Source organism: Rattus norvegicus, chromosome 9 (genome assembly GCF_021556685.1).
Source record: "Rattus norvegicus strain SHRSP/BbbUtx chromosome 9, alternate assembly SHRSP_T2T, whole genome shotgun sequence".
NCBI lineage: Eukaryota > Metazoa > Chordata > Mammalia > Rodentia > Muridae > Rattus > Rattus norvegicus.
Window position 1 is genome coordinate 33,325,205 of NC_141542.1, and position 20,684 is coordinate 33,345,888.

At 39.6% G+C, this 20,684-nt stretch overlaps 1 protein-coding gene across 5 annotated transcripts in view; it reads left to right on the forward strand.

Moving 5' to 3' along the window:
• The window catches only part of Cd2ap (CD2-associated protein), a 97,057-nt gene that overhangs the window by 29,871 nt on the left and 46,502 nt on the right, over nucleotides 1–20,684 (forward strand). For all 5 annotated transcript variants that reach the window (XR_015628618.1, XR_015628617.1, XR_015628619.1 and 2 more), the window contains 3 exon segments: nucleotides 2,430–2,590; nucleotides 9,722–9,875; nucleotides 17,412–17,512. Coding sequence is in view for 2 of the 5 variants with exons in the window: in NM_181475.3 (NP_852140.2) it covers nucleotides 2,430–2,590; nucleotides 9,722–9,875; nucleotides 17,412–17,512 (416 nt within the window). In the remaining 3 variants the exon portion in view is untranslated.

The following is a 20,684-nucleotide window of genomic DNA, read 5'->3' on the forward strand; positions in this document are numbered from 1 at the left end:
CAGTTCTTATTATGTAGTCCTGGCTGTTCTAGAACTGTGTAAACAAGACTGGCTTTGAACTCTCTCTCTCTCTGTCTCAGATACTGGAATCCAAGGAATGTGCCACTACCACTATTGGCTTTCATTTTGTCTTCTGGAAATATTGTAACTGATAGTGAGCTTCTTATTCTCTTTCATTTTATGTAGCCCACCTCTTTTTTTTTTTAATCTTTCTGGGGTTATATAGAAGGAACTACTATTTCAACTTCAACCCTTAAATTCTTTAAGCTTCTCTCTGGCTTTACCAGTTCTGTTGGATCTCTTACCAAAGTGGAATGTCTTCACTTCTGATACAGATCCTGTCTGAGACTCATTTACAACTTAAATAAAAAGGGACACCATGTAACAAATGTGGGATATGGCAGTTGGGCTTGTTAGGGAAGACGCTTGATAAATCTGCCCAGATTCTTGCCTCTCTTTTCTGCCTCAGTCATATCTAGGGTTTTCCCTGTCTCAGACTGGAGCAGTGCTGGGTGTCACTTCTTGTTGTATTTATTTTAGATAAGATTTCTCTGTATGGTCCAAGTTGGCCTCAAGGTTATGTTCCTCTTACCTCAGTGTCTTCAGAGGTAGATTTATAGGTGTTTATCACCGTGCCTGGCCCTCGTGTTTTGAGTACGTGTGTGTGTTTGGGGTTGAGCTAGGACCTCCTATATAATAACCAGACACTAGGGAGGAGCTACATTCCTAGCCCTGTGTTTTTGCTTTAAAGGTCAAGTGAGATCAAAAATCAGTATCCTGAGTGAGTGATGGAGTTAGAGTGATGCTGAATGAATGATTTCTACACTTTTGCCTCTTTCCGTGAACTTCAGGTATGTCAGCTTTAATCACTCTGCCTTTAAATAAGGTTTCCCAGATGACTTGGCTATACTTAGTACTTGAGAGGTACTGATTTAGACGAGTCAAGATCTAACCTGGGCTGAGAAAAGTTTTAGTTAAAGTTAAAGTACAGGGTTTCAGACTATCAGAACAAAATTAAGAATCTGTGAGGAATGGAAGTGGTGTGGTGGCTATTGATTTGAAGTGCACTTTTTTACTTTTTTTTTTTTTTTGATCAAAATGTACTTTTTTTTTCTTTCTTGTCATTGTAGATAGAAGACAAGATAATGTTTTTTGTTTTTATTTTTTTATTTTTTTAAAGATTTTTATTTATTTTACGTATGTCAGTACACTGTAGCGTGAGTACACTGTAGCTGTCTTCAGACACACCAGAAGGAGGTTTCGGATCCCATTACAGATGGTTGTGAGCCACCATGTGGTTGCTGGGAATTGAACTCAGGACCTCTGGAAGAGCAGTAGGAGCTCTTAACCTCTGAGCCATCTCTCCAGCCCTATTCTGTTTTTTAAAGTTGAATTTATAAAATGTACCTGTACACTGCCTGTGATCAGAGATCCTGTAGTTAGAGAATGAAATTTTCATTTCATTGTGCTTCTTTGTCTGTCATTTGTTCTCTAATATTATTAATATAGCTTAGTAGCTTTAAACATTGTTTAGGGAGTGGATAGAGAGGTGGCCCAGTGGCTAAGAGCATGTACTGCTTGCAGAGCGTTGAGTTTTGTTTCCACTACCCACACCCAGTGGCTCACAATCACATATCCTTCCTGCCCCAGAGGGTCTGCTAACCTCTTTTAGATTGCACAGGCCTCTGCACTTAGATGTGTGTTTTCTTCTTACCATATAATAAAAAAGGAAATCTTTAAAACATTATCTGTTTCTGTGGTTTTAGAGTCTGGTGTTAGGAGACTGTGTTGGTTGGGTCCTCCGTAAGGCAGCATTGAAGATGTTCACCAGGATTGGGTTCTCAGCAGGGCTTCCTCTGGATGGATTCTTTCTAAACTCATGTGATGGTTGCCATCATTCGGGTCCTTTGCTTTATTATAGTAAAGGCCCTCGCTGAGGTTTTGCCTCATTTCTTGTGACCCTCCCCAAGCCAGCAAGCATGTTAGCATGATGGTTTGTCTTCAAAGCCAGTAAGTAAGAAGCAACCTGGCTATCACAATATTCATTCATTCTGCATAGTCCGTCTTCGTCATACTCTTTTTGTTACAAGACTGGTATAGGTCACACTCAAGGAATTTTATAAAGATGGACATACAAGGATAGCCTTAAGTGGGAAATCTTATGCCACAAAACTGTATTATAACAATACAGTATGAATTGATGTGCATTATATTTCTTTAGAGACTCACTTAAACCATGCACCATGGTCTGTACTTAGATGATCATGGGCTTTGCTGATGTGGTCAGGTATTTAAAACCAGAAGGAGAAGCCTGACATCTTTGAAGTATTAGTTGCTGCTACATAAATTCGGTAGCTGAAAGCTTGTTAATGTGGTTTATAGTAATTTTATCAATCAGATTTTAGACATTTATTTTCTCCTCTTTTTAGTTGACTATATTGTGGAGTATGACTACGATGCTGTACATGATGATGAGTTAACTATCCGAGTTGGGGAAATCATCCGAAATGTGAAAAAACTACAGGAAGAAGGATGGCTAGAAGGAGAACTAAATGGGAGACGAGGGATGTTCCCTGACAATTTTGTTAAGGTAAGTATTGTCAGTTTAATTTCTTGATTTTGCTTCACAGAACTAAGTATATATGTCAAGAAATAAATGCATATGTTTAAAGTGAAAATACTTTAAAACTTTTACATTTAGAAAAACGCAGGTACAAGTACATCTGTGAGTGGTAACCTGCTGTACAATAATGCTGTGTGGATGTATGTGCATCTTTGTGCCTGTCTTTCCTTTTTAAACCGTAGACAACAGTTTTCATTGGGTCACACTTTAAATCTTCCATTCTATTTTATTGCTTTTCTCTCATTCCTCCTTCCCCCTCCCTACTCACTTCCTTCCCTACCTTCCTCCCTTTCTTTTTTTTAAAGACAGAGACTCTATGTTGTCCTGGCTGTCCTGAAACTTGATGTGTAGCTAGCTGAGGCTGGGCTCACATTACCCTCTTGCCTCTGCGTGCTGGGATTGAAGGGTAGCACCGCCAGGCCAGCTTTTGCTGCTTTCCTAACCCTGTTGAGAATATACTAGACCATACTTTAGAGTTAAAGACACTAACTTGCTAAACATTCTTTTAGTTTAGGAAACAGGCTTTAAGATACTTAAGCTTATTACAAACTAATAAAAAATTGTCAGTGTTAGAGAAGAAAAGATAATACAATGAATTTAGGTATAATTGCTATTAGCTTTGTTTTCTATGTATTTTAATGATTATGACTCTTGGGGAAGGCTTGAGTGTGTCTCATTTGTTTTTTTTTCCAACCTGCATAGTATTTTGTAGAATGCATGCTTAGTATTTGTTTTCTGAATAATTTGGATTTATTTTAGTTGTAGTTTCATCTCTAAATATGAACAAAGTTCTGTTAATTGATTTCAGAGGTCAAGTAACTACACTTAATCTAACTGCATTTTATCTCTTTTTTTAGTCAAATAATTTCGAAAAGATGTAGATAAATTTTTGAGAAAAGGTCAGTTTTCAATAATTATTATTTTTAGAAATAAATTATCTTCAGCAACAACAAATATATCTGCCAGGTTTGGTGAACACCTTTAGTCGAAGTACTCAGGTAGAAGACAGAGGGAGGGGATCCTCTGGAACTGGAGTTACAGATGGTTGTGATGCAGGGAGTAGAACCCAGTCTTCTGAATGCACAGCCAGTGTCTTAACCACTGAGTCATCTCTTCAGCCCACCCCACTTCTTGCTTTGCTTTTGCTTTAGTTTTGTTTTTTTAAATCACAGGGCACTAGTAGCCTAACAACTGCCTATTTCATTCTGTCAAGTGCCGGGGTTGCGTGGAAGCCAGTATGCCTCCCCTGATAGATGTCTTGGTTGCTTTCATACTTTGGCAGTTATGAACACAGCTTAGAAATATCCTCTCTGTGGCTTTTTGGGTAAAGACTAAATAGTGCAGTTGCTGAGTTGCATAGTAACAAGTGTTGGTTTAATAAAAAACACTGTCAGTTTTTTTGGAAAGTAGTGGTACTATTTGGGTTTCTGGTAGCAGTGCATGGAATTTCCCGTTGCTGTATATCTTTACCCGTATTTGGTATTATCAATGATTTGGATTTTGCCTGTTCTAGTAGTGTGTGTCACTTCAGTGTATAATTTACAATTCCTTAAAGGTTTGCATTGAACATCTTTCACAGGCTTATTTGCCACTTAGCTCCCCTTTAGTGAGGTGTTGGCTTATGCTTTTTATGCATTTTAATTTTCCAGCTCTTTGTTGTTGTTGGCTAGCTTTAACAGAGATGTTTATCAGGTACATCTTTGGAGATATTTTCTGTGGCATATTTTTTTCTTCTGGTGTATTCCCATCTCTTCCTCCCTCCCTCTTTCCCTCCTTCCCTCCCTCTGTGTGTGTGTGTGTGTATGTGTGTGTAAAAGATACACAGAATTTGGGTTGGGGATTTAGCTCAGTGGTAGAGCGCTTGCCTAGGAAGCGCAAGGCCCTGGGTTCAGTCCCCAGCTCCGAAAAAAAGAACCAAAAAAAAAAAAAAAGATACACAGAATTTATTAGAAGGTATAGCACACATAGAAGGGGTGATCTTGGACAAGGATCTAAGAGATCATTGTAGCAATGTACAATTTTAAGGGGTAAGAGTAGACAGTGGCCAAAGAGACCATGCATACGTCTATATTTTAGGCAGGCTTTATACCATTCCTAAAGTCTATAGCAGACAGCTTTCCTGAGGAATATTTTCCTGTTCAAGTGATTGACAGGCTCCATTTGGATTGGATTTTTTTTTTTTTTTTTGAGATGGGTTTTATTACATAGCCCTGTCTGGTGTTCAAATCATGGATCTCCCTGCTTCTGACTCCTTTGCTGTTTCTAGGACTTAAAGGCATGCCACCATGCCTGGCTGGATTGACTCTTTTGTATTTGAGACAAGGTCTCAGTATATAGCTCTGGCTGACCTGGAATTTACTATGTAGATCAGCCTGGCTTTGAACTTAGAGATCCACCTGCCCCTGCCTCCTAAGTGTTGTAATGGATTGACACAGGAGGGGTCAATGGTATGTTCTTATTCATTACTAAAAAAGCTTTCACTGAGATAGTAAACTGGGTACTTAGTTTTTAGTTTTAGCTTTTTTTTTTTTTGGTTCTTTTTTTTGGATTTGGGGACCGAACCCCGGGCCTTGCGCTTCCTAGGTAAGCGCTCTACCACTGAGCTAAATCCCCAGCCCCTAGTTTTAGCTTTCTATTATTTATTAATGATCTTTGCAATCCAGAATATTTCGTATTCACCAAAGGCCACTGCTGTTTTAAGATCCCTTTCATCTGACTGGTAATTATAGTGCTACAGGTTGAGTTCTTGGTTTTGTAGGCTGCTGATTATGAGGGGGTGGCTCATCCCCAGAGAAATCGAAACCTGCTAATATCTAATTAGATACATTGTTTCCTCAAGGGGTCAGACGCAGGCTAGTGTGAAGGTCAGGGATTAAAAGTGCTTCTTGCAGAAGCCCAACAGCCTGAGTTTGATCCTTGAGTCAATCTTAGAAAGATGGACTAGTTGCTTGTATCTGTAATCCCAGCCTGCTAATAGGGAAATGGAGGTGGAGATGGGTGAATTGCCAGGAATCTTGTGAACAGGCTATCTAGCCTGTCACTAACAAGAGACTGACTCAGCAGGTGGAAATGAGAGAGCTGACGCATGAATGTTGTCCTCAGACCTCCACTCATGTAGCATGACATGCATGTGTACACACACTTTGTAATAGTAGCAGGAATAAAGAAATTGAGACCTCACAACAACTGTGGAGATGTGTATCATCTTGATCTGGCTGCTTCTGGATGAAGAAGGCCCAGAAGAGTTTTAGTCTTGCTAACTAGACTTTGAACACAATCAAGGTGATGCCTAGACACATGGTGTTAGACCACTGCAGGACTCTGAGGTTAGACCACTGCAGGACTCTGAGGTTAGAGGGACTGAAACTTGATGGTTTACCTGAAGCTTCTTCTCATTGATGGGGATCACTGAGATGGAGGCGTCCTAGTTCAGGGACAGAATCAGGGGCTCTGCTCTGACAGTCCTTTGGTCCCGAGGGCAGTGAAACCTTTAGTATCCTGTTACATTGAGGATAAGGACTTTTATGAATATGCTCAATATTTGGTCAGTTTCTCTTCCTGTGATCTGTCTGCTTACAGATTTAACATTAATTTTCTAGTGTGTCTCCTCTGCAAGAGGAGTTCGTGGGAGATCCTGGTAGGCAGTAAAGCTTCAGGAAGTTGTATTCTCTTACTCTCATACTCTCTTCCTGTTGTGTGTGTTAACATCCTTTTGTCTTAAAGTTTGTTCCTCTTGTTAGGTGCTGGTTATAGAAACCAGAATTGGCCATTTTCTGTAGGCTATCAGTAGTGATCTCAGGTCTGATAATGTTTGTAGCTGTCTTCTAATGACAAGGGCACATTGAGTAAGGAATCTGTCTCAGAAAGAATTCTGCCTTCAAAGGAGTGGGAATTAGTTGGAGTAACTTCTGAAGGCTTTCTAAAATAGTAGTAGGTTTCTATTAAATCCCTGGTCAATTGTCCGGTTATATTGTATAAAATCTGTGTGATATTTTTGAAAATTTAAATGTTACTTTTATTTATGTGTTTGTTTGTATACAGTGTTTACAGAGGCCAGAAGGAGGAGTCAGGACCCTTGGGAGCAGGCATTTGAGAGCCACCTGACTTGGGTGGGTGCTAGGAACTAAATGGAAAAGCAGGAAGCATTTACACTGAGATATAGCTCTCCAGTCCTAAATCACAAGAGACGTATAAAAGGCAGTCTCTCAGATCAAGTTAACTTCTGTCAAGGCTTTGGGTTCAAATTTATCCAAAGTTTGAAGGATACATGTGAGGGGAACCAATAAGAACTGAAGAGGAATTAATCCACTCAAATATAGGAGGCCATAAAGGTGGCATCCTTGTGTTTGATTTGAGCCTTACAAAAATACAGTGAACAACTGGGGCATTGCCTGTTTGCTTCTGTGTGTGGGAATCAGATGTAGCAGGTATTACTCAATTCTGGAGTTGCCCTTAGCTGGTGAGAATAAAATTTTATCTTTATTATCTTTGTGCATAGTAAGGTATGATTGCTCCTCTCAGATATAGCATAATCTCTTTTCCTATAAGGTTCTGAAGAGATGGAGAAAACTCAAAAAGAAATAGTTGCTTATTCTGACTATAGTGTCAGAATTAAAAAGCTAATGCCCACAAGGGGACCTTTAAGCTAGTATTTATGAAAAATAATATGTCTTAAAATCAGAAGGACTTATTGTTTGTGCAGGGTATTAGCACTTTAATTTGATATAGGAAACTCATGGCAGTAGGGACACCCGAAATACATTTCATGAGTGTAGCTGCTCCATTTTGAAAGAGACATCTGAGTTTGCTTGTGTGTATATATCAGGTGACAGAAGTACAAGTGGACCAATATTGAGTGACCTCAGGCATATAGTACTGAAAATAAGATTCTGTAGCTAAAAGATGTATATACATGGAGGAAACTTATAAATAAATAAATATAACAGAGTAGGGAATCCCCTGATCTCAACCCTATCAGTAGAGTCTATGACTTAACCCTGGTGAAGGTGAAGAAATTCTGTTACAACTTGATGGGAACACAAAACTATGTAGCAAGATCTTGCCCTGGACTTCCCTTAGCTTCCCAGTCCCTGTGATCTCTTTTGGGAAATTCAGACAAGACTCAGGTAGTTCAGACAATAGCTAGAGGTGACTGAAGCTTGAAGTAGAGCTCTATCAAGGGGCGAGCGTAAGCAGTAACCAGAGATCATTGCTTAGTGAATGGCAGTATCATTGGAGCAAGTTGCCCAAGTTAGGTCTTGGGTATCATTTACCCTTTCTTATCTGAATTGGAGCTGATGAATTTTTACCATTTTCAATATTTTGAATGTTTCTGAATCTTTCAAACACCTGCTGTGTCATTGACTCAGAGCACATTGAGCTGTCAATCATTCCTGTTTGCTGTAAGCTTGTTTTCATACTGCATGAACTGATGTTTGTATTGGGGAAATGTTTCAGCCCTGTCCCACCATTTTTTTTTTTTTTTTTTTTTTGGTTCTTTTTTTCGGAGCTGGGGACCGAACCCAGGGCCTTGCGCTTCCTAGGCAAGCACTCTACCACTGAGCTAAATCCCCAACCCCCCTGTCCCACCATCTTTGTGTGGTATATTTCAGAGCCTTTGATTGTCAGCCTTCTCCTGGCCTCACTGTTCTTAGTCTCTACAACTCTTTTTTTTTTTTTTAAAGATTTATTTATTTTATTTATATATTAGTACACTGTAGTTCTCTTCAGACACTTCAGAAGAGAGCATCCCATTACAGATAGTTGTGAGCCACCATGTGGTTGCTGGGAATTGAACTCAGGACCTCTGGAAGAGCAGTCAGTGCTCTTAACCACTAAGCCATCTCTCCAGCCCGTCTCTACAACTCTTAAGACCTTTTCACATTCTCACTTCTGCTATGTGTTTGTTTCTCAGAAGCTTTGCTCTGTGCTGCCTTCCAGTCAGGTTGTTCACATTCTGCCATATTTGTTCCTTCCCTGTGCCTTGCTGTCTCTTACCCACTCACTTGTCTCAGTAGAAGGAGTCAGCTCTGTCCTCCTACCTTGTGGGCACTGAACATTTAAGTCAGGTTGTCAGCCTTAGCAGCTGACACCTTTACCCACTGACTTTGGGTAGTGGGACAGAGCTGAAGTCTGGGCATGGACTGAAGCTCCCTACAAGGCCTCTCATACTGAGCTTTTAATCAGGGGTATGGCATGACTTCATGTTTATGTGATCTTTTGTTTCTTCTAGTAATATTCCATACAGGCTGGTCATGAATTCAGAGGTCTGCTTGCCTTTGCCTCCTGAGTGCTGGGGTTAAAGATGTACCATCACCATCTGGCATAATGATTCATTTTAGATCTGTAAATCAAAGTAGGCAGCCATTAAGTTAAAACCTCCAGGATAGAACTTACATGCATCTTTTTGTACAAGACCATGCTGTAAGGTTGCTAAGAACTGTGTGATTGGATGGGGAAAAATTAAAAGAGTATTAATTGACATGTAAAGTATGTGAACATTTTAAAAGTACTTCCCCTCCCCCATCTGTTTTGGAAAAGGGTTTCATGTCAGGATGGCTTTGACCCCACTGTGGTCTCATGTAGTGGAAGAGGGCCTTGAACTCCTGATCTCTCTGCCTTTAACTTCTAAGGGCTAGGGTTATACATAGGGATTACCATGCTCAACTTGTTTCGTGAGTTTTTTTAAAAGAATATTTGTTTAAGAATACGACTGCATTGGATTACATAGAGCAGAATTTATTTGGAAAGATACTGTATTGCCTGGTGTCCGTAAAGATTTGGTATATAGTGCTTTGTAGGAAAAACTTTATGCACTCTTGATGTAAAACTATTGCGCTGAGTTATGTCATGGTTTATTTCAACGTGGCTGTGTCTTGGCATCTTATATTTGAGAAGTCGAAGAATAGGGATGCCTGGTGGGAGGATGGCTACATGTTCTAGGCTGGCTTGGCTACATAGTAAGTTCCAGACTAGGCTAAACTAAGCTACATTAAAAAAAAATACAGAAATACATTTAAGAATGTAACTTGAGTAAGATACATTTAAGTTTCTTTCTTTCTTCTTTTTTTTTTTTTAAACCAATTTCCCCCTTTTTAGGAAATTAAAAGAGAGACAGAACCCAAGGATGACAATTTGCCCATTAAACGGGAAAGGCCTGGAAATGTCGCGAGTCTGGTCCAGCGAATCAGCACCTACGGACTTCCAGCTGGAGGGATTCAGCCACACCCACAAACCAAAGCTATGAAGAAGAGTATGTAGACAGTTCCTCTCTTACTTTGCTATGCCAAAGTAGGATACTTATGTTGCTCATAGATTCCGAAAGATGAGTTCAATCTTCTGTAACCCATCGCAGAAACTCTAAGTTACTCTAATGTGCTGATGACTTGGCACATTGCATGTCTAGTCAGTAACACTGATGATCCAACAGAGTGGCTGGTAGCCTTATAAGAGCTATAAATGAAGATCTCAGGTTTATCTCTTATTGTCTCTGTTTGATTAATATATTGATTGTACTTAATAGTGCTTTGTAGATGGTGAGGTACCTGCTAGGTTTTTTTTTTTCCTTTCCTTTCCCCTTTCCCCTTTCCCCTTTTTCCTTTTTCCTTTTTCCGTTTTCCTTTCCCCTTTCCCCTTTCCCCTTTCCCTTTTCCCCTTTCCCCTTCTTCCTTTTTCCTTTCCTTTCCCTTTCCCTTTCCCTTTCCCTTTCCTTTCCCTTTCCCTTTCCCTTTCCCTTTCCCTTTCCCTTTCCCTTTCCCTTTCCCTTTCCTCTTTCAAATAGGGTCTTGCTATGCTTATGTTGGCCCCAGATGTGATTCTCCTGCTCTGGCAAGTTCTTCCTTTTTTTTGGGGGGGGGGGAGCTGGGGACCGAACCCAGGACCTTGTGCTTGCTAGGCAAGCTCTCTACCACTGAGCCAAATCCCCAACCCCCCAAGTTCTTTTTTAAAAACATTATTTGTTTATTTATTTTGTATACATGTATTTTTGAAATACATTTATGCCTGTGGGCCAGAAGAGGACGCCAGATCTCAATATTGATGGTTCTGGGAATTGAACTCTGGAAGAGCAGGCAGTGCTCTTAACCTCTCAGCCATCTCTCCAGTCCTCTGACAAGTTCTTTATCTGTAAATAAATTAGGAAAAAATTGACACAGGAGTACCTTTTTTTTTTTTTAAAGATTTATTTATTTATTATATATGAGTACACTGTATCTGTCTTCAGACACAGCAGAAGAGGGCATCAGATCCCATTACAGATGGTTGTGAGCCACCATGTGGTTGCTGGGAATTGAACTCAGGACCTCTGGAAGAGCAGTCAGTGTTCTTAATCGCTGAGCCATCTCTCCAGCCCAGGAGTACCTATCTTATTTAAAAAAAAAAAAAAAAAATTCATTCTGTGTGTGGGTATTGAGTGCAGAGGTCAGAAGACAAAATTGTGGGGTTGGTTCTCATGTTCAGGTGGCCATATTGATGAGACTTCATGGGAATATGTTCTGATATTACTAAGAGACAAATCTCACAGCAAACTCCCTGATCCTTTGGCTCTTAAAATCGTTTTGCCTTCTCTTCTGCAGTGCTCTCTGAGCCTTAGGTTCTGGATTCTATATATGAGTCCTCTGGGACTGGGCTCCACAACTCCGCACTCTGATTGGTTGTGGTTTTCTCTAGAGGTCTCTGTCTATTGCAAAGAAGTTTCCTTGATGAGGGATGAAGACTACATTTATCTGTGGTATAAGGACAGATGTTTATGGATTGTTTTTAGGGATTATATTGGTTTAATAAATTAGTGGTTGTAGATCCTCTTCCAATAACCATGATTTCAAAAGCACTGAGTACTTAGGTTTACCAGTGCCAGGCATATGGTATCCCTCTTGCTAAATGGGTCCTAAGTCCAATTAGAGAGCTGTTGGTTATCACCAAGGTGCGGACACCACTATTGCACCTGTAGGGTTATTGTGCCAACATATCTTTAAATTGTAGAAATGTAATCACCTTTATGGCCTGAGATCACTTAAATTTACTAGAGTTTTTTCCCCTTAACTTCATTTAAGAGTCAACAATACCATTCTCAAAGACTGCCATTTACAAACCATTAAACATGTGCGAATGATACAGTGTTTATGACAATGGATAGTAAATGTTTAAAAAAACCTGTTAAACTCCATGTTCAGTCTGATTTATTGAGAAATAATGGGATATTTTTGGAAATGCATGTTCTTGCATCCATCTGCCTGCCTACCCCACCCACCCACCCACCCACCTACCTACTTACCTACCTACCCACCCACCTACCTACCCAACTACCTACCTACCTGCCTACCTACTTAGAGTGTGTGCATGTATGCATGTGAAAACTTGTAGAAGGTGCTCTCTTTTTCTACTTGATGAGTTCTGGGAATCAAACTCAGGCTGTAAAGCTCAGCCATTTTGCCAACTTACAAATTGTTTAACTACCTTTACCTGAGATTGTTGAGATTATAGTATCTTTGACATTGTTGTCCATAACTCTTGTTAGATGAAATGATTGGCAATTAGGAAAGCTTCCACTCCCAATTGTAAGTATGAAGTGTTAATGATATTTGTACTGCCCCCTTATTGTCACAGTGTTATTTTCCATGTCATTGCCCATTAAGAAAACTGCTGCTTCCTGGGTTATAGCACTGGGTTACACCACAAAAGATTTTGTGTGTGTGTGTGTGTGTGTGTGTGTGAGAAAAATGAAGATTTCTTAATAACCAGACCTATAGAAAGTTTAATTTTAACCCTTTGTGCCCCAGAAAATTGTGAGATTCCAGTAAAGTTTGTGCATCACCTGTCCTGCTTTCAGCTGGACAGCGTTGGCTACTTTAGTGGGCCTGGAAATAGCAGAGTAGAATAGCATAGAGCTGTTCGTCTGTGTGCAGCTTCTGTGCTCTGGGGATTTTCAAACCAATGGAAGAGCTATTTATGATCTCTGCCCATTGTAAACTCCATAACTCTTAATTCTGGGTATGAAAAGATAATGTTTCTTCTTTAGCACAGGCTAGACAGATTAAAGGCTATGGATACTAAAACAGAGTACCCCTTCTCTGGGTATATGTATCTGAGCATGAGGTGGGATATAGCTAGGTCTTTTCCTGATTTTCTTTCAGCTGACTAAGCTGATTACAGGAGTAGATCCCAGCTGGAGCTAGGCAAAGTTATTACTTTTCTGTTGATGCAGTAAAATTCCACAATCAAAGGCAACTTTTTTAGGAATGAGTTTATTTTGGCTTGGAGCTCTAGAGGGTTAAGATTTCATAGTAGGGAGTCATGGCAGCCAGAAGCGGAGGCTGAAAACTCACATATTCAACTGCAAGTATGAAGTAGAGACAGGGAACTGGAATTAGAGTGAAGCCATATGTTTCCTGCATTCAGGCCACATACCCCAAACCTACCCAAATAGTACCAACTGCGAAAACCACTTCTTCAATTACTGAAGGCTATGGGGAACAATTTCATCCACACTATCACAGTTACTCTCCGTTTAGATAAAAGCATTAGCAAGGGGAAGATACCATTTTATCCTATTTATAAGACTTGTTAGGAAAACCATGAAAATGTGGAAAAAAGGAGAATGTGTACACTGGTGTTATGTAAATCAGTCTAGCCAGTCTGAGAAATAGTGACTATTGGTCCTACGTTCGGTGTAAGTCTGAATTTCAACCTGGACCCTTTCACAAACAAATCAAAGTACTATAAATTGAGCTGTCATTTGGACTATGTATCAGAAAGGAAGCAGTGTACAAAAATAGATACATGTTTAAGCAGCACCATTTCCACCAGCTAAATTATAGTATCAGTTAAGTGCCCATCAACCGATAATGGGGTAAAGACAATATCACATTAAGAATGTAATGGAATATTATTTGGTTGAAAATAAGAATGAAATCCTGCCATATGTAGCAAAACAGACTTGAAAATAGAGTAGAAAAGGATTACTGGGGCCTGTGGTGAGTGTGGGCTAGCTGGATGCAATCAGCGCTCATCTATGAACATCACTGAATCCTGCCAATGTGTGTAGTTTAAAAGAATAAAATGTAGAAATGATGAGAGGCAAATGTCTCACTCTAAAATATATTTCAGATTTTTTGCGGACTCATTCTCTGACAAATGGAAACACATAGGTGAAAATAAAATTTTACTTTAGGTTTTAAGTTATTCAGACATGATTGAGGTGGGAAAAGGCTGAGGCAGGAGGATGACAAGTTCAGGGGCAGTCAGGTAGGATTCGGGAGCATAAAATAAAATGACCAGTATATATTTGAAAATTGTGGTTGGCAACATGGCTCAGTGGATAAAGGTGCTTGGCTTGAATTGAGAACTCAGATGCTTATAGTTAGTAAAATACTATTTTTTATTTTCAAAGTCTGTTTTCTTAGCCTAGCAGAAACATGCTTCCTGGAAACTTGTTAGAAATGCAGTATTGTACCATGGGCTCTAAAATATTTATATTCTTACAGGAAATATTGTAGCCAAGTAGTAGAGAATATATATTTATGATATTTATTTTACCTAATGTTTAAAGATCATAGAACCACTAAGAAAGATATTTAAATAGTACTTCTCCAGGAAAGTAAAATTAGCATAACTACTCTTTGGTCTGCTCCGATATTCAATGGAGAGTAGGAGAAAAGCAGGTCTGCCTTCCTTCTCCAGTCCTGTTTCCTTCCACTGCCAGGGAAACTCTGCTTATCAGGCTTGGTGGTGTAAGTATGTTTACCTGCTGAGCCCTCAGCATCACTTTCAAAGAAAAAGGCAAGAGATGAAATCCTAACGATGAATCAGTCCACCTGCCCAGTACAGGGAAAAGCAGGGAATTTGTATCCATCTGTTCAAAGCCTTTAATGGCTAACCTCCATTGAAGGTGGAGAGATTGAGACAGAGTCTACTCCATTTATCTCTAGTCCTATCTTGAATAAATCTTGAGTCCACTTCTCTCTTCTGGTTTGTCACCAGTTCATCTGTGCATCGATGACAGTGTGGTGTTGAAATTGTCCCTGCTGTAATTGTATTGAAGCCGGCTTCATTTGATGCCTTTCTGGTACTTAACTGTTTATTTGAAACAGGCTTAAAAGTACTTAAAAGTACTGTAAACTTTGAACTCTTGATTCAGCACTCACCCACCATTCCTGTTGTACCTGTCTGGCCTTCGTGGTTTCTGTTGATAAATCTACCATTAGTCCAGTAAGATTATACTTAGTGTGATCTGCCTTTTTTCTCTTGTGAGTTTTCAGTCTTCTTTGTGGTGTCCCTGTGACAGGTTCCATATGTGATTGTCTTGTAGAGAGGATCTTTTCTGGGTGTTGGGGGTTAAATAGCAAACCTGTTCCTGATTGTGCATGTCTTTCCCAAAATTAGGGAAAATTTCTACTATTCCATTTGCTTTGCTTTGACCTTACTTAGTCTTTTAAAATGTTTGTATGAATATGCTGATGACAAATGCGTGTTTGAATATGTTGATGGATATGCATATTTGATCTGTAATAATACCCCCCAACATTTCATGATTTTTTCACCCTTAGTTTTTATGTTTTTATCCAAATTGTGATATTTCAAAAATCAGATCTAACAGTTGTGACATTTTTTCCTCTTCCTTAGCTAAGTCTGCTGGTGAGGTTTTCAGATGAGGTCTGCTGATTTCCTGACTTCACTTCCTGATCTCCTGTGCAGTTCTTTTAAAAATCTCAGTCTCTTTGATGATGGCTTGTTCATGTGTTGCCTTGTTTTTGTAAAGTTGCTTAACCATTCCACCTGTATTTCTTTGGATTTCATTAAGCTTAAACAACAAAACATTATCTTAAATTCTTTGACATTAATTCTTTATCTGGAATTTCACCTTGTTCATATATTTTGAATCTGTTGTTTCAGAGTGCTGCTTTTTTTTTTTTTTTAAAAGACCGCAAGTTACTTTTTCATATTTTTTGTTTCTTCTGAATTTGTATGTCTGGTAAAATGAGTAACTCCTCTATTTCAGTGAAGATAAATCTTAGGGGTAATAGTTTATTATGCAGAGTTGAGGTTTTTTCTAGCTGGTATTGTAATGTTGTCAGTCTGCTCCTAAGAGTTTCTTTTGGTATGATTATGGAGGTTGAGCATAGCCAGTGCTTAGAATTGGAATCGGAGAGACCCACGTCTGCTGGTGATGCAGGAGTAGAGGTACTGAGCAGTCCAGGCTTTGTGTGCTGTTAACTCCTTCCTACAGTGGGAAAGCTAGTCCTTGTTGGTAATGGAGCTTTTCTCAGGCACTCTTTATACTGCTTCTCTTATTTGACTATTCAGCTCTTATAATTAGAGTCCAAAACATTTGTTCTTTAAATATGGATCGGTGCAAGTCCAGTGGTTCTCTAGGAAGGTTAGAACAGAAAGGTTAGAATTCCGCTGTGTATGATTGTACAAGATGGGGTAAAGACTGATACAGCGGATACTGTAGTAGTGATAGAAGCAGAACGTTAGATTTCTCTGTTCTGCTTAGGTATGCCCATTCAGGTGTGAGACCTCAGGTTCCCGCTCCCCTGGTGTGCATGCTTGCGTGGGATGGGCTTTTCTTCCTCCGTGCCATCTACAAGGGGAATTGCAGGAATGGCTGCAGCTAGAACTGTGCAGCTTAGTTTGAGGTGGAGACAAAATTGTAGGAGAAAGAAGACCACATCCAGACACAATTTCTCTGCCAACGTTAGCCGTGAACCATTGACTTAAGTTGCAATGACATTACTGTCCCAGGGTACCTGTGTGGGAACAGTCTCGGAGCTCTTTTTCATCTCGTTAGAGACAGGAACTTCCTGTGTGGAGCTGAGAGCTGAGAGAAGTCTACTTCTGATTAACTGTGCCCTCTTTTCAGTTGGTAGACTTCCTAATCATTTAGTTTTTGTGACCAACACCTTGCCCTCCACTCTATTCCTTTATACCAGATTCTCTCAGTATCTTTATTTTGGTAGATTTGTATCAGTGCCCTTTTACTAGGTCAAGTCTGATCCCCTGAAACATGGCTGTCAGTTTCAGAAAATCATGTTTTCAAGGAGCCTCCTGGTTTACAGCATCCTAGGGAACTAGTGGTTATATTTCAGATTCTCTTTAGAGTGCAGGCTTCAGAGTTGTGAGCCTCCTAGTACATAAGCAGGAGTGCTAGTGTCTATGCTGATAGCTTTCTGATTCTTTTTCCTCTTTATCCCAGCAGAGGGGAAAGGGTTCCAAGTGCAGTTATTTTTCTTTCTTACTCTGCAGCTGTAGACTTTACAAGGCTTTTTTTTTTCTATGTTTGAACGTTGTTTGTCACACACAGCTGTACATCTGTTACCTGTGGCCAGCCTGCTTCCTCCCTCCTTCTCTCCTGTTCTGTTCCCCTTCCTTCCCCCCCTTTCTTTTGTGTAGGAAGTGAATGCTACAGCCATTTTGCCTCCCTTTTAACAATTGGTTAAGAGCAATATATTTTAAATATTTCTAGACTTTTATCAACAAGTAATCTGAAAATCACCATGGGAGGGGCTTGCCTACAATAATTTTATTGTCAACATGTCTTTGTAGTCTTAAAAATTGGCTTTGGGTATTTTACTTTTGTGTAAGTGTATCCATGTTTTCTATTACAAAAAGCATTACACTTTATCTGTCATGGGAGAAGTATTTCAAAACCACCCGGTGATGCTTGTGATTAGCTGTTTAAATCATTTGCTTTTTTCCTTCTTACACATCATATAATTGTGGTATGTGACTAAAGGTGCTATTTTTTTTAAAAGATCTTTCTTAACCTATTTTAAAAAATAATTTCTTGTAGAGACAAAAAAGCGTCAGTGTAAAGTTCTTTTTGAGTACTCTCCACAAAATGAAGACGAACTGGAACTGACCGTGGGGGATGTCATTGATGTCATTGAAGAGGTAAGGACTGTGTACATGTGCAGTAGCGTAGTAGCTTGATGGTGTGGCTTCTAGAGGAGGGCTTTATCAGAATAGGCAAAATAATGAAAATTTATGCCAGAAAAGCAAATTTAAAGACCTAGTTTTTTTACTTGTCCTTGATATTTGTGTGTTCGTGTTAAGGAAAAAATAAACATTTTTTTTTTTAAGCTTAAAATGAATACAGTTTTCTCCTGGCAAGATAGCTCACCCAAGCCTGTTTACCTAAGGTCTATCCTTGGAACCCATATAAAGAGAAAGAGAAATTACTGTTTCCTCTCTGATCTCTATGTGCACATTGCATGTGCACAGCCATACTCACATTATGTACACACACCGCTGTAATAGTGCTAAAAAAAGTAAAATTAATGTTATTTAAATAACTCCAAACATCGAAGAGTCTTATCTTTGATTCTGAATTTGCTATTGGCACAAAGTAATAACAGGAACTTTTCCTTTTGGATGGTGTAGGAGTACAGTGCTGATACTGCTTTAAAGTCTGTCTTGTTTGAATTGTTGTATTGAAATAGTAGTCAAATGTGCTTTTTTTCAGTTTAGTATTTTAAAATGTGATATGAAAATATTTTTAATTTCTTTCATCTGCATTTAATTTCTTACATCTTACATTTCTCATTGAAGGAATGTTAAAAGTTTTGCTGGGCAGTTGAAGATGATGTTTTTGAAAGTGTGATTTGAGAAAATATATTGTGGCAGAAATTGATTCTGTGTTATAATTTCTCATTTATCAGTAATGTCTACGTGAACTTCTAGGATACCTATACAGAAAGCAGTTCTGATCTGTTGTTATCTGATGGTGATACCAGTTAAGGTTTATTGAGCCTACGCTATGTCAGAAGTACTGTGCTGAATAAGTGAATCACATTTATACCCTTTACACTTCAGTCTAACAGAAGGGAATATTTAACTTCAGTTCTTAGATCTAGGTAGAGACTGAATCACAGAGAATCACATTGCTTTTTTTTTTTTTATGTATTCGTGATACATAAGAAGCTACCCTAAAATTAGTGGCAAAAGCAACTGTTATTTGCTTCTGGGATGTGTGGCTCAAGTATGCAGATGGGAAGGTCGGCTTGTCTGTTCTGCAATGTCTGGGCCTCCTCTGGGAAGGTTTAGACAGAGGGCTGGTGAGAACCTTCTTAAGAAAGCTCCTTTATTCACGCCTAGTGTCTGACAGCCAGGAAGACTAGAGCTGCCTTGGACAGCTATTTAGAGTCCTTCCCATTTAGCTTGGATTTGTTTGAGTGTGGCAACATACCAGATCTCAAATCTGAAATGGGCCAGATTTTGAAGCCTGTTGACATATGTAATAATCAAAAAGCTTCACATTTTCAGTCAAGTTAATGCAAATATTCTCTAGTCTGAAATCTGGACTCCACTTTGAATAGAGGTGCTTCGATTCGCCTGGCAGTTTCACAACTCTTAAGTGCAACTCTATCAGCAAACATGAGGAAGTGCTTTTTACACTTGGAGTATGGAAACGATATAACCACTTAGAGGCTATCAGAAGTGGAAGGGAGAGCACAGAAATGATCAGTTCTTGATGCGAGTTGTGTCAAGACCACATTTGTGGTCTGAGATACCTTATTTAGGCCATCTTCATATATATGCCTGACCCACAGTGGCCTGAATTTGAATTTGGGAAGCTTGTTGACTTCTGTGTCTTGAAAGCCCCTCTCCTCCCTTGATGGAGGAGTTGATGGAGGAGTGCATGTGGGCCCTTGGTGTTTTTTGAGCTAGGGTCTGATTATATAGCTCAGGGTGGCCTCAAATTCACCTTTCCTTTCACCTCTGAGCACTGGTTACAGGCATGTGCCAACAGGCTAGACTGCATTCTGTTTTCATCTCTTAGACATAGGATCTCATAGTTTAGGCTGCCCTTAAACTGGTGGGCCTTCTGCCTCAGCCTCCATTCTGGGATCACAGTCATGGGCACTGTCTTAGTTAGGGTCTTACTGCTGTGAACAGACACCATGACCAATGTAAGTTTTATAAAGGACAGCATTTAACTGGGGCTGGCTTACAGGTTCAGAGGTTCAGTCCATTACCATCAAGGCAGGAGCATGGCAGCATCTAGGCAGGCATGGTGCAGGAGGAGCTGAGTTCTACATCTTCACCTGAAGGAAGCCAGGAACAGACTGAGCATCTAGGAGGCAGCTAGGAGGAGGGCCTCCAAGCCCACCCCACAGTGACACACTTCCTCCAACAAGGTTACACCTTCTAATAGTGCCACTCCCTGGGCCAAGCATATGCAAACCATCACAGGCACCATACTCAGTTCATTATTGCTATGCATTAATGAGTGTTCTTTAGCACCCTTCTGCCCAAGAACTTCTTAATTAAATAACTCTTAACAGTTGCTGGTATTTGGAGTTTAAATAATGAATTGATGTTCTTTGTGTCTATTGAATTTTGTCATATTTAATTCCACAGCACAGTTTATGTTCCTATACTTTTCAGTCCCTTGTTTTAGTTTATTCTTCCTTTGAAGCCAGGTCTCATTCCGTTAGCCCACTTCCTAGAACTCACAGTTTAGCTTGGTCTGGCCTCACACTCAAAGCAGCTCTCCTACCCTGGTATGGTGAATGCTATAGTCACATAAGTCTCATGCCCAGTTTCTTACTACTTTAAGTTTGCTAAAACTTCTGAGCTCTTGATGCTTACTGTTTTACCTCACCATCCCAAATAGACTAGCTATTTGTATTTCAACTGTATTGTCTGTAACTGTCATTTATTTTGATGTGACTTTTTTCAAACATGCTTTCTATCTGGAAGATTCTTACTGAGGCTCACTGTTGTGCTTCTTGGTCATTTGCTTTTAGGGGAGAAAGTTCTGGGACTTTCAAGCTTGCATCTATTGCACTTCATCTCCATTTTCATTATAGCGCTTATTTTTACATTGCATTTTTGTTAGTTTACTTTTGTCTTTTTGAGACAAATACTGTATAGTTTTGGCTGGGTTGGAACATAGAAGATTGGCCTGCCTCTTTCTCTTGAATGCTGGGATTTAAGGCGTGTGCTGCCGAGCCTGACAGTTACATTGCATTCTAACTGTGCTTAGATTGTTTTATTAAAGAGTTGGGATTGCTGTAGTCTAATAGTCTCCCAACTTAACTGTTTGAGCAAAGACAAGGAA